Genomic DNA, 14905 nt, shown 5'->3' with positions numbered 1-14905 from the left:
GATTCAGGAAAGCCAGAGTGGGAAGTGGGGACAAGAGGAACAAGATCTCTTATTAACCCTGAGCCCCCATGGGCTCTCACAATGGTCAATACTCATCAGCTTGGCCATCGAAGGAAATCTGGTTTGAAAAACCATCTCTCGACTTAGCTGGAGCAGGGAATCAAAAGGAATCATTTCCTCCCCAGCATCCATGTCTGATCAGCATTTCAGTCTATCCCGATAGACACACCTGGATGGATGTCTTCGTTCATTCACTCACGCAAACATTCACTGAACCGCTACTGAGGGAAATGTGCCAGGTAAAGCATTATCAAGGGAGAGAAGGGTCAAAACACCCCCCCACACAAGGACATTAAGAATAGTATTATGAAACATAAATTCCGCTAACATCTTACTATTCCAGTTGTGGTTCACAGATTAGAGGTATCACCTGGAAACCTGTCTGAAATGCAGAATTTCAGGGCCCTCTCCAAGATCTCTTGAATCAGAATATGCATTTTAACAATAGCACAGAAGATCCTCATGGATATCAGAGACTGAGAGGCATTTACGCATTCCTCCCAAGAGCTGAACACCAACTCTTTTTAGCCTGAATTAACTTCAAACCTCAGTTGCAAAACCTGCCCTAATGGCTCCTAATCATCACCCCATTTTTTCCCATCTCTGGACTCCACATCTGGCCCTGCTGTTTCATAGGAGGAGCAACGTGGATCCTTCCCCACACAAAGTGGGAATTAAGAGAGGACCTTGCTAGCTACTGACTGCCTGTCACACATGTGAATCTCCTATTGGATTCTCCATGGGACAAATTCTGATATTTCCATTCCTGCCATGTTTTTAAGAGTTCCCAAATGTCTACTCAGAACAAAAGAAGTAAAACTTAAGAAGTCAGTGACTGGGGAGTTCCCATCAAGGCTCAGGGAAAACGAATCTGACTAGCATCCATGAGGATGCAGGTTCAATCCCTGGCCTTGCTCAGTGTGTTAAGGATCCGACGTTGCCGTAAGCTATAGTGTAGGTTGCAGAGTTGGCTCTGATCCTGAGTTGCTGTGGCTGTGGTGCAGACCAGCAGCTACAGCTCTGATTCAACCCCTAGCCTGGGAACCTCCATATGCCATGGATGTGGCCCTAAAAATACAAAAAAAAAAAAAAAAAAAAAAAAGATTCAGCTGGAGAGGAAGTGCAAACAGGAAATGCTATGACAGCAGAGCCTGGCCTTGTTCTACTCTTCACATTTCGATGCATGTGTGTGCACATACACACACACACACACGCACAAACACACAGATGTATATGGTTAATACTAAGAATCCCAAATATACACATACATATTTTCCATCTACACACTGGGTTTTTTTATTTAACTGACATCATTTCAAATACTCGTAACTTGCAATCTTGGAGGCCCAAGATGCATGGGAGTCCTATTTGGTTTTACTTAGGGGTTTTGTTTTTTGGTTTTTGGTTTTTTTTTTTTTTGGCTTTTTGGGGCTACACCCATGGCATACGGAGGTTCCCAGGCTACGGGCTGAACCAGAGCTACAGCTGCCAACCTACACCACAGCCATAGCCACAGCAATGCAGGATCTGAGCCGCATCTGTGACCTACACCACATCTCACAGCAACACTGGATCCTTAACCCACTGAGCGAGGCCAGGGAGGTTTGTAAAATATTTTCAGAAAGTTCAGTACATTGAAAGTCACCAAAACCAGCAATTCTTGAGCTTACTGGCCTCAAAATTCCCTTACACTATTGAAGAACTATATAGAAAATTGGTTTATTTGGGTTGTATATTTCAATATTTGCTGATAATTTTTTAAAATATTCAATCATTGTAGTAACCTTTGTGGCTCATCAGATTAAGAACCCAACTAGTATCCATGAGGATGCTGGTTTGACCCCTGGCCCTGCTCAGTGGGCTAAAGGATCCAGTATTGCTGTGAGCTGCAGTACTGGTCACAGATGCGGCTCAGATCTGGCATTGCTGGGGCTATGGTGTAGGCCAGCAGCTGCAGCACTGATTTGACTCCATGCCTGGGAACTTCCATATGCTGTGGGTGCAGTCACAAAAAATAACAATAATAAAATAATAAAATAAAACAAATTTGATCATTGTCTCATTTAAAAACAATAGAGTCATTGCATGTTAACATAAATGTTTTATGAAAATAACTGTTTTACAAAATAAAATCTAATTTAGTGAGAAAAGTAGCACTATTTTACATTTTTGCAAATCTCTTTACTATCTGAATCAACAGAAGGCAGCTGGATTCTCATATCTGCTTCTGTAGTCAGTGTGTTACAATATCACAAATCATGCAGCCCCTGGAAGACTCCATTTAGGGAGTCCCATCATGGCTCAGCAGAAACAAATCTGACTAATCCATGAGGACACAGGTTCAATCCCTGGCCTCACTCAGTGGGTTAAGGATCTGGTGTTGCTGTGAGCTGTAGTGTAGGTTGCAGACACGGCTCAGACCCCGAGTTGCTGTGGCTGTGGCGTAGGCCAGTGGGTACAGTTCTAATTCACCCTCTAGCCTGGGAGCCTCCACATGCCTCAGGGGCAGGCCTAAAAAAACTCTACAATGTACTTCTGAGAAAATGAGAGTGGAGAAAGCAATCAACATCTCAATAAGGGTGACAAATAGAAAAGGAATTTTTCAACAAATACTGCCAGGACAACTGGATAGGCACATGCAAAAGAATCAAGTTGGACCCCTACCTCACACCATATGCAAAAATTAACTTGACATATATCAGATGGGGAGGACTATTAATGGGCACAGTTTTATTGGGGGATGATGAAAAGGTTCTAGAATTTGTACAGAGTTATACAACCAACACCCACTAAGATAGTTATGATCAAATAAATAATAGCAAGAATATGGAGAAACTGAAACCCTTATACACTGCTGGTGGGAATGTAAGATGGTCCAGCCACTTGGGAGAACAGTTTGCCAAACTGTTCAATTCAAAAGATGAAACACCGAGTTACTATATGACCCAATAATTTCACTCTCAGGTATATACCCAAGAAAAATGGCAAACTTTACAGGAATGTTCACTGCACATCCTTCACAACAGTCAAAAAGTGGAAACAACAAATTTTCATCAACTAGTGAACGTCTAAACAAAATGTGATCTATGCATACAATAAAACATCATTTAGCAATTGAGAGGAAAGAAATACTGATATATGCTACAACATGGATGAACCTTGAAAACATTATGCTAATTGAAAGAAGCCAGATACAAAAGATCACATATTGTAAGATTTCATTTTTATCAAATCGCCACAACAGACTAATCTATAGAGACAGAAAGTAGATTAGTGGTTACCTAGGGCTGGAAGGCTTAGGAGGTATGGGAGTATAACTATAACAGGGCATAGGCTTTCTTTGGGGGATGATAAAATTGTTCCAAAATTGACCATAGTGATGGTTGCACAATTCTGTCAATTTTTAAAGTTGTACATTTTAAGCAGGTAATTTTATGGTATGTAAATTACATCTCAATAAAACTCCTTTACCAGAAGAGGCAAACAACATCTTAATATTATTTTGAAAATAGTTTGAACCTCACAGACTGCCCCTCCCACCCCCAAAAGGATGTCAGGGACTCCCAGGGGTCCCTGGGACACATTTTGAGAACCACTGACCCAGACAAAACATCTAGTGCGGGTATCGTGGGTTAACTTCATAGGAGGCATCACCCTTCCTCCTTAGGAAGAGAGCCCTTATATCTAGGTAGTGACCTCTCCCCTATTGAGAATAACACCAGGAAGGAAGCAGGCTCCACCCTGAGGCCCAGGGTCAGGTTCTGGTCATCTTAAGCTTACCAGCACACTCCCTTCCACTGATAACATTCACTGTTCAGCGTGGGCATGGGCCTCAGGAAGTCTGGTCAGAATGACTGCAGGCTTTTTGATATTAGCCATTCTGGCTGGTAGAGTAGTTTTGACTTGCAGTTCCCTAATAATTAGTGATGTTGAGCATCTTCTCATGTGTCTTTTGGCCATCTGCCTGTCTTTTTTGGAGAAATGTCTATTGAGATCTTCTGCCCATGTTTTCATGGGATTGTTCAAGTATTTTTTTATATTGACCTGCAGGAGGTGTTTGTATATTTTGGAGATTAATCCCTTGTTAGTCGCTTCATTTGCAAATATTTTCTCCCATTCTGTAGGTGAAAAACTTCTGGTTACTGGAGTTCTCCTCATGGCTCAGCGGAAACGAATCCAACTAGGAACCATGAGGTTGTGGGTTTGATACCTGGCCTTGCTCAGTGGGTTGGGGATCTGGCATTGCCATGAGCTGTGGTGTAGGTCACAGACTCAGCTCAGATCTGGCGTTGCTGTGGCTGAGGTGTAGGCTGGTGGCTACAGCTCCGATTAGACCCCTAGCTTGGGAACCTCCATATGCCACAGGCACAGCCCTCAAAAGACAAAAAGACAAAAACAAACAAACAAACAAAAAAACCCCAAAACACACCTATGGTTATCTAAGGGGACAGGTGTGGAGGGAATGAACTGGGGGTTTAGGATTGATATATGCACACTGAGATATATGGAATTATTGGCCAACAGGGAACCGCTGTAGAGCACAGGGAACTCTACTTAATATTTTGTGATAATCTATGTGGAGAAAGAATCGGAAAGAGATAGATGTCTGTACATGTATAACTGAATCGCTATGTTGTGCAGCAGAAATTATCACAACCTTGCAAATCAACTATACTTCAATAAATTTTTTTAAAAAGGAAAAAAGAAACGCAAAGAAAAAGAATGACTACAGGACTTTTGCTTGGAGTGCTGAGTTGGAAGTGGGTTTTCTCTTCCTCTGGAGGCTGTTCCATGAAAATGTGAGAACTGGAACTACAATAACCATTTCACTATCAGTCTGAGTCTAAAGCCCCACAAAAAGGCAAGACAGTCTTTGAATTAGGTCTTTACTTAACTCAGGATTTCTGGATATGTGATCCAGTAAATGTCCTTAATGGTAAAGACAGTCCGAATTAGAACTTGTTAGATGTAGTTAAAAGCACCCAGCTGATATACTGTCCAAATGATGTGGAGCTAACAGGACTGCATTCTCCCCACAGTCAATACACTTTGCCTCTGCTTTGAGGACATCAAGAGATAAGATCTTGGCAGACCATTGAAATAGCATTACTTTTTGTCCAAATACACTCAATACAAAGAGCTGGCCCATGTAATCTAGGCCTAAACACGTCAGAGCTAGACCACAGTATTTAACAAACTGTCTCTCTCTTCTATTCCTTTTGTGTCTCATCCCCACTGTACTCTGAATGGCATTCTAGATGTGTTTGATAGAGGAAAGTGTTGGATCGTCCTTACTAGCAGAAAAAGTGTGGCTGCCAGCTGGACCTAGCTTGGACTTCACCAGAAGGATCACCATGAGGCCTGATATTTAGCACATATGTCTGTTTGCACGTGACCATCCAATTCCTGTTTCAACAGATAAGAAATTCAGGATGCAGTAAACAACTCTCTCCCTCTTTTCAACTAAATGAATTAGATTAGTATTCGTCTTCTACATTTGAGTGAAGTTTTAACATTTGTACATGCTTTTATAGACATTATCGCAACAATGCAATGGAGATTGGCAATCCAGGAACTACTATGCCATTTTACAGATTAAAAAAAAAAAAAAAAAAAAAAAACAAGAAAAAACAGGAGAACTTAAGCCCTCACTCAAGGTCTTACACAATCAGGAATGTGGGCTTAAAGATATTAGATTCCAAGCCAAAGCTTTCCTACTACTTAGGGTTGACTATCATATACCTTCATGTAATAGACAATAGTCAATATTTTTTCAGCTCTTACCATGGACCAGGTCCTAAGTACCGACACATATTCCACATTTAATTGTTACAACAAGCCATTATTATACCCACTTTACAGATGAGGAAACTGAGACCCAAAGAGGTAAAGTGACCTGCCTTAGTCACCTGGCTAGTCAATAGCAGAGCCAAAGTTCAAACCCAAGCAAGTAGCACCCTGGAACATAAGCTCTCAACCACTTGGCCAAAACTGCTACCTCAACAAGAACAGAGGTTGCCCAGAATCCCTCAGCTCAGTAAGGACTGAATTGACTTTAACAACACAAACTACAAAGGATTAGCCAATTGTTTTTCTGGGTGCAGAATTTGAACATACAAAGATTGCTTAAAATAAGCCAGGGCTTAGCGAGCATCTTATTAAACTTTCCTGATGGCAACAATGATCATAACTCAATTTGATCTGTTCTGAAAAGACACTACTGCTTGTTTAGCCAACAGCAGTTCCCTGCCCCCCACTACACACATGCACGCACACACACACACACACACACACACACACACACACACACAACCCATCTCCATTGCTTCCATGTCAAAGCCCACCTCCTATTACAGGCAGCAAAGACTGCAGATGTCAAAGACACACACGTCTAGACTCTTTTGCAGCTAGGGCACAGGAATATGATCAAATCCTGGCCAGTGGGATGTGATGGGAAGACTGATGAAGCCTCCAGTAATGGTGTTCCTCCATGATAAAAATAAATGTAGGAGGAAATACCACCTCTTATATGGTGGATATGGGAGTACCCGACTGACATTCAGAACTATGGCCACCACCTTATAACCACAGCTGTAAGTGGTGAAGGTGTAATGAGGAGACAGAGTATTAAGATGGAGAGCACCTGGGTCTATGCCGAGCTGCTTAACAACACTGAAGGTACCCTACCTCTGGACTTCTTATTAGATAAAATAATAAGCACCCTTATTACTTAAGCCACTTCAACGTGGCTACTCTCTTCTTTGTAGCCTGAAGCAACATCATTCTCAAGTCTCAAGTGGCAGCTACAGAGAAGAAAGGGCTCTGGATTTTGAGTGAAATGACATGGGTTCTGATCCACTTACTGGAGGTGGCTCAAATTGCCTAATCTCTCTGAATCTCATTTACCACATCTATAAAATTGAGATAACACTCAACAACACAATAACATCAATAAAATGGAAATAACACAGGATATGAATGAAAATCCCATGAGACAATGTGTACACAACCATTTCGTCAATAGCAATGTTTTACTCAAAGGTAATTGGCCTAGGTAATAGTTAAACTGTAGACTTTTTAAACTGGAGCCATCCATGCTAATGCAACTTCCTTATTTTATAAAAGAAGAAACACTGATTCCAAATGTCAAATGATTCATTCAGTGTCATGCGACTGGTTGGTGACATAACTAAACCATGTATCTCCTGATTCCCAATCCAATGTTGTCACGCTACCCTCATGTCGACAGCTGCATTAAATATTGGGTGGGGAGCAACGTGTTTATTGAATACAACTATATGCCAAGTTCTACTCCAGGCATCGATAACTCCTTGATGAACAACAACAATCACAACAAACATTTCTACCCCCAAGAATTTAACAGTCCGGAGTTTCCATCGTGGCACAGTGGTTAACGAATCTGACTAGGAACCATGAGGTTGCGGGTTCAATCCCTGGCCTTGCTCAGTGGGTTAAGGATCCGGCATTACCATGAGCTGTGGTGTAGGTCACAGACGAAGCTCGGATCCCTCGGTGCTGTGGCTCTGGCGTTAGGCCAGTGGCTACAGGTCCGATTAGACCCCTAGCCTGGGAACCTCCATATGCCATGGGAGCAGCCCTAGAAAAGACCAAAAAAAAAAAAAAAAAGAATTTAATAGTCCAGAAAGGAAATTATCCAATCGACATCTGTAAATAATTATGAAGTGCCTACTAGGTGCTCAGCACAATGCAGTACTTCTATTCAAATCCAAATCCAAATTCACAGCCAATTCCAATAATATCAACTATGTTTACCAGGATTTGTGAAAGAATAAATAATGTGAATAGTGTACATTTACTCAATAAAAGTCAGTAGTAAAATGGCAAGTTCATTAGAAGGAGTTGTGTATACCATGCCAGCATCTGTGGATGGAATAGGGAAGATGATGCCACTCTACTTGAAGCAGCAAGACTGAATGAAAGAGGTTAGAAGTAAGCCATGTCCTTCCACAGTCTCAAAGGTTGGCTCAGCTGGAAAAGTCCAGGAGGGAACACTCAGCAAGTCCTTCCCTTCATCAGGCCTCTGCCTGGGCCCTAGACTCCTCCCCTTTTGCTCCCTATCCAGTTGGAATTCATCTTCCACTCTACCCAAACTTTCACATGCAAATGATATAATGGGAGAACATCCTAGATCCTACAGAGCCAGTCACTCTGGGCACCTGCTACTAGAACTGGCTATCAGGCTACTGACACTGAGCCATTAGGTTGCTTGTTTGAAAGTTTTCTTTGTCATGGATTAAGAAGATGTAGTACATATACACAATGGAATACTATTCAGTCATAAAAAAGAGCAAAATAATGCCATCTGCAGCAACATGGATGCAACCAGAGATTCTCATACTAAGTGAAGTAAGTCAGAAGAGATAAATACTATATGATATCACTTACACGTGGAATCTAAAATATGGCACAGATGAACCTATCTATGGAACAGAAACAGACTCACAGACATAGAGAACAGACTTGTGGTTGCCAAGGGGGAGGCGGAGAGAGTGGGATGGATGGGGAATTTGAGGTTAGTAGTTGCAAACTACTTACATTTAGAATGGATAAGCAATGAGGTCCTGCTGTATACTATATCTAATCACTTGTGATAGAACATGATAGAAAATAATAAAAGAAAAAGAATGTATATATGTGAGGACTGGGTCATTTTGCTTTTATAGCAGAAATTGATAGAGCATTGTAAATCAACTGTACTTTAATAAAAAAAATTTAAAAGAAAGTTTTCTTTGTCAATAACCACCCAAATTATATAATTTGAAAAAGAATATTTAAAACCTATTGTTTCACAAAAGAAATCTCTAACTTGCATTTGTTGTGAGCTATAGAATGAAGGTCTGTGCAACAATCCAGACACTCCTTTAACTTTGTGATTCCCTGGAATGGAGGAAAAAGGCAAGCAAAGAAAGAGAGCTAGATGGAGTCCCCAGGGGATGTACTGGTAACTCCAAAAGGTGCTTTTTTAAAAAATCATTTTGTTCTTGCCCTAAACAAATGGAAAGTTTTTTGGTGACCTTCTACTCAAAAACATATTTTCAATTCCCAGGTTTGAACTACTCCAGGAAGGTATAAGGTCCAAAATTATCAAAATAAAATCTTTTTAATTCATTTTAATTGGTTAAATGACAATTGCCATTTGGGGGCAGAGGTGCCTCCAAATAAAACATTTGATTTTCTTAAGCAATGCCAAAGTCCACATTTTGGAACACAGCATTTTAACCTCCTTGGCATCAGCTGGACCATACAAACGCCAATGTTCCAAATTGTTATTCGACTAACTACAATTTATTGCTTCCCAGAATACCAGATAGCAAATACATGTCCTTTGGGGACTACTTATCTAAGGAAGACTCCCTCCCCAAAGGGGAAAAAAAACAGTGGTGTCAACTGCAAGGAAGACTTCCTCCCCTAAGGGGAAAAAAACAGCTCAACTCCAGGTGGGACAGGACAAGGCAGACAATGGGCTGAGAGAGCCCAGGAGAACCCAAGAGCCCCTCTCACTACCGCTGGCCCCTTCATTATCTACCTTTTCAATATGGGTTAATGTTCTTCCACTTTAGCACTCACAGCAAAGTGCACAAACTACTTTCTCTGAATCACAAGACAGTACATGCCAAATGTTTCTGCGCAACTCTATGGCAGCAGAAAACTGCCTATCCTGCTAATCCTTTTATTATTAAGTTTTGCAGCAGTGCTTAGCTCAGAATGAAATTCAAGATCCTCCAGAAAAGTCAGTGGGAGCCTACTTTCCTGGGAGGTCATGCCACATTCCTGCCTTGAAACTTATCCAGTTGTCAGATTCCAAATTAGTTGCCACTGTACCCATGTCACCAACTTCCACAAGAAAAGGAAAAAGAGAAAAACCATTCATTCATTCATTCATTCATTCATTCATTCTGGGTTAACACAGCCCACAGGCGAATTCTGGCTGCTGGGAGATGCTGCTCCCATGCTCTCACCAGGACAGAGTAGAGTGCTCAGTATTTTTACAAAAAGCACAGCCCTAGAGCTTCAAGACTCAGGTAGGTGAGATAGGTGAGACCAGAAAATCTGAGAGATAAATAAGTAAAATAGATTTAATAGTGCTGAACCCTGACAGGGCCTTTCCAGGTTGTTTGTGCCCCGAGTGGGTCTTGGGAAAAGGCATGACATACATCTGCCTACAGATATAGGTGCTGAAAGTAACACACACACTGGTGCAGCTCACACTACTTCTCCTGAAAGCCCACTGACTGTTGCCTTTGCCCAAACAATTCTGGCCTTCTCCAACTTGGATGAGAGCAAAAGTCCACCAATATTCCAAAGAGCGCTTTTTTCTCCCCCGGGGACTCAGGTCTTGCAGTGTTCCCTCCCTGCCGGCCTCACAGCCCTTTTCCTTTCTCTGAAACACTCAAATTTCACAGGCTTCCTTTCGAGGTAGCTCCAGTCCGCCAAGCGCACGCCCCATCCCTGAAGGCTGGAGCCCCGGGTCTCCTGGCCTCTCTCACTCCTGGGAAACTTCACCGCCGCCCCACGCTGAGAAGCAAAGGCCACTGGTAGACGGGAGGCGGGGAACCGGAGCAGGTCCCTGGAACTGACGGCATTTTCGGAGCCCAGGGGCCAGAGAAAGAAATGAGTGAATCCAGACTGGTGCATGCCTTCCCCACGTGGAGGAAGGGAGGAAGGAAGAGTGGGCGACATGCAGGTAACACTCCAGGCTTTCGGAACTCCTAATTCCTGACAAAGTAGGGAACCGAGGAGTTAGGATTCCCCAGGCGGTAGCCGCCCGGCGCACCCAGCCTAGGCGCGGCGAGCAGTGCACACAGCGTGCAAGCCAGAGAAAGCCCCCCCGGCCCACCCCGCCCGGGAGTGGATAACGTGCTGCTGGTGCCTGTGGGGGTACAATGCCCCATCCCTGGGTATGGTTCTCAGCCTTAGCGGGTGAAGGAAGCGAAATCTGGCTTTCTAGCAGGCTCCCGGGTGGGTTCCTCGCCCCTGAGAGCTCACGCCCACCTGCAGAGCCCCCCACCCCCCACCCCGCGCCCCGCCTCTAGCCCTGCGCCGGGCAAGTGGCCCCGCACCACCAGCACCTGGATGTGGCAGGAGATCTCCGAGTCGTCCAGCAGTCGGATGGTGCATTTCATCTCCTGGCTAAGCGATTTGATGCTGGAGCTCCGAAAGTGGATCATTTTCATGGTCCTCCTCCCTCTCGGCACACAGTGGCAGGAGGCGAACATGCACCGCGGCCGGAGGAAGCGAGCGGGAGGCTCGGGGCCGGTGCAGAGCTCGCCCGCGCGGACACACACACTCGAGCACACACCGTCCTGGACACCCGGGCGCGGCTCAGCCCCGGGACAGCAGAGGGGACCGGTGCCTGCGGCCACACATGCCGAACGGCCCGGGCGCGGCAGGCGGGTCCCTCCCTCCCTTGGCTCCCCTCCCTCCGCTCCCTCGCCTCCGCCTCGCCCGCTCCTTTCCCCGCCTCCGCCCCTCGAGCGCGCTCCTGCACCTCCCTCCTTTCTGGCTGGCTTGCCGAGGATGCCAGCAGCCTGTGACCCCCGGCGGGCGCGCGACGCACTCACTCCCACTCGCTAAGAGCCGTGGCGGCAGAAGGCGGAGGGACGGCTGTGGCTGGTGGCCGGACGCCCCGGCAGTGGCCTGTTCCGCCGCTGCCGCCTCTGCGTCAGGCTGGGCCCGGCAGCCTCCTCCCTCTCTGGCCGCGATCGCTCTGGCTCCTGGTCGCGCTCGTCCCTGCCCCGGCTCCCCCACGCGCCCAAAAGCGCCCTGCTCTGCTAGGCTCCGGGCACCAGGCGGCGGGCGGTGGGGCGGTGGCTGGGGATCGAGGGCGATCCTTACCTACACCCTCAGGGAGGATTCCACTGCTGGGGGGTGGAGTTGGGGGGGGTATTGGACCACAGATGAACCCCGAGAGTGGTATAAGGCCCTGGCACGGTGACAAAAGCAATAATGCTAATAGTAACAATCTCTGATACTCGTGAGGGTTTTTGTAAGCCTTCATTTTATCTACTGTTAAGTGAGAGTCAATCTTCCTCTCTAAGAAATTCAGAACCTTCCTTAAGCAAGTTCTTGATTATGTCTCCCAATATCTCACTAGGATCTTTGGTGGCAGAACCTTAGACCCCAACAAGAGAGTCCCTATCCGCCCCTTGTTCGCCGCCCCCCACGCAGGGACTTTCTTCTGCACCCCCTTGCCCAAGAATGAAGGTGTGATTGGTTTTAGGCCAGTCTCTGGGTACTGGGGACCTGGGAATTCCATCTCCAGGATGTTGGGGTGCACATCTGTCTTTCCAAGGGTGTCTCAAGCCCCTGCATGGTGTACCCATAGGCCCAAGGGGTAGCTGCGGGGGCAGGTGGATGGAGGCTGGACGTAGAGGCCAGGACGTCCAGGAGGGGGAAGGGAAGGAGGGTCTCTGGCCCTGCCGCCCTTTCCTGAGCTGAGCTGGTCCTTAAGGAGTAGTTGTTAGAGGAAGGACTCGTTGCCCAATTGGTCAGCTCCTGCTACAGCTGCACAGTCTCCTCATCCAAAGGCAAGCCCTGGGCCCAGTCATTTTACCTAACCCAGATACACACTAAGGGGCCATATAAGCTACAGGACACCCCAGTGGGGTTGGCTAAGGCTTGAATGGAGCCAGCATTGTCTCAGACTCCTCCTTCTGTGTGCTTCCTCCTGTGTTGATCACTAATAAACGCCCAGGAGGCCAAATTCAGTCACAGCATTTGCTTCTGGAAACTTCAAACTGTCAAGATAGGATAGAGTATATTTTATTTAACAATCCATAGCTTGGTTATTGCTTGTTTATATATATATATGTCTCCCAATATCTCACTAGGATCTTTGATGGCAGAACCTTAGACCCCAACAAGAGAGTCCCTATCCGCCCTACATATTTAGGGCCGCAGATCTGGCACATGGAAGTTCCCAGAGTAGGGGTCAAATTGGAGCTGCAGCTGCTGGCCAAAGCCACAGCCACACCAGATCTGAGCCACATCTGTGACCTACACCACAGCTCACAGCAAGGCTGGATATTTAACCTGCTGCAAGGCCAGGGATCAAAGCTGCATCCTCATGGATCCTAGTCAGGTTCATTACCTCTGAGGGACGACAGGAACTCCATCTGTTGAGTTATTAACCTGCTGAGCAACAACAGGAACTCAGCTTGTTAATATTTAGATGAACGTACATGGGCCTCCTCGTGTCTTCTTGCCCTGGGCTGGCGATTTTAGGGCAGGACCTGAGAGAAAGGTGAGTATGGAGGATGTGGGAGGACGTGGATTTCATATGTAGCCCAGCTACTGGCCAACTCTGGAAATCCTAGAAAAGTCTCTTCATTTCTTAACCTCAAAGGCAATCATATTCCTTTGTTCTGCCCATCTCACAGGCGGCTGAGGAGCCAGGATGAGACAAGGCCAGCAGAGGCAGGTTCCGGTCTGTACTCTCTAAAGGTCCATATATGTATGAGATGGTGATGTTATTAAGACTGTCCCACTGTAGTATGAAAACTGCACCTGGGTTGAATCATCTCTCCAAACCCAAAGAGCAGATCTAAGCCTACAAATGAAAGAAAAGTCACCACTCGGCACAACCCGAGCTTTTCTTTTAAGGCTACATACTTGTCCCTCCTTGTTATAGCAACCTTTTGGCTCCCAAAGAGTCATGCTCAATACCCCAAAATAGTTATCTCAAATTTCAAGGAGGCAGAATAAGGACAGTAGAGAAAGGGACAGAACAAAGATCACCCAAGGTGGGATTGCAAGCAATAGTATTTTGAGGAAATGAGAATCTGAGATTGGCTATCTGGTCTGGTTTTGGAAGGCTGAGATTCAGCAAGTATCATGTGGGTTCTGGAAGCCCTTGGAATACATGGGAAAACAGCTGGAGAAATTACTGCATATGGTCACCTGGAGTGAAGTACCCATTGAAGACAAGGCTTTGGGAAACCAAGTGGCCATGGTCATGGGAGTTCCCTTGTGGTTCAGCAGGTTAAGAATCCAGTGTTGTCAATGCAGCTCGGGTCGCTACCATTTCTGCCTGCCATAGACATGACCCCCAAAAAATTATCATGAAGAACAAGAGGAATTCAAAGAATGAACTCAAGAGATGAGCTTAAAATTAGAACACTTGAAGAAAAGCAATGACACACTCAGAGCTCTAAATTCTCAGCTCACAACTTTTAAAACAGCAGTATTGTTTCTATGACAGAGCTGAAAGAATTTTTCATTAATTGAACCACAAGGCTAAAAAGCAAACTCAAAATATTATCTACAAGTTGCCAAATTACAAAGTTAATTGAATGATCACACTTGAATGAGTGAGAGGTGGTTATCATCAGGAAAGAGTGGGAATCTGGGAGTAGAAATGAGACCGTAAAGGAGGATTTGGATAATTCCTGGAAACTCAAGCCCCCAAGTCCCTCTTGACAGCAGAAGCAAAGCCTCTTCAGAGTTCCCAATGTGGCTCATCGGGTTAAGAACCTGACTAGTATCCATGAAGATGCGGGTTCAGTCCCTGGCCTCATTCAGTGGGTTAAGGATCCTGGCATTGCCATGAGCTGTGGTGTAGTTTGCAGATGCAGCTCAGATCTGGCATTGCAGGGGCTGTGGTGTAGGCAGGCAGCTGCAGCTTCAATTCAGCCTTTAGCCTGGGAACTTCCATATGCCACAGGTGGAGCCCTAAAAAGCAAAAAAAAAGAAGCAAAGCCTCTTCCCTTATATAAGGGAGGCTGTCCCTTGCCATGTTTGAAGACCCTATTCTGACCTTACCTGAGGCTGTTACTTCAGAAAGGAAAGCCAATATCCTTGCCAG

At 45.3% G+C, this 14905-nt stretch overlaps 1 protein-coding gene across 16 annotated transcripts in view; it reads right to left on the bottom strand.

Moving 5' to 3' along the window:
• FRMD3 (FERM domain containing 3) overlaps window positions 1-14905 on the bottom strand; it is a 407701-nt gene that overhangs the window by 320000 nt on the left and 72796 nt on the right. For 5 of the 16 annotated variants that reach the window (XM_084979809.1, XM_084979812.1, XM_021064661.2 and 2 more), the window contains exon 1: window positions 11172-11511. The exons of 7 other annotated variants lie outside the window; for them this stretch is intronic. In XM_084979809.1, coding sequence (XP_084835935.1) covers window positions 11172-11318 — 147 coding nt within the window. In that variant the 5' untranslated portion in view covers window positions 11319-11511. Of the gene's footprint in view, window positions 1-11171; window positions 11512-11663; window positions 11812-14905 lie in introns of those variants that run through there. 4 more of the 16 variants (XM_084979814.1, XM_084979810.1, XM_084979818.1 and 1 more) reach the window with 1 other exon arrangement.

This window comes from Sus scrofa, chromosome 10, assembly GCF_054392235.1.
Source record: "Sus scrofa isolate SSC_HxYL_T2T_F1_AM1 chromosome 10, Sscrofa_HxYL_maternal_Yorkshire_Landrace_v2.0, whole genome shotgun sequence".
Lineage (NCBI taxonomy): Eukaryota > Metazoa > Chordata > Mammalia > Artiodactyla > Suidae > Sus > Sus scrofa.
This window is presented reverse-complemented; position numbering and strand designations above follow the sequence as displayed.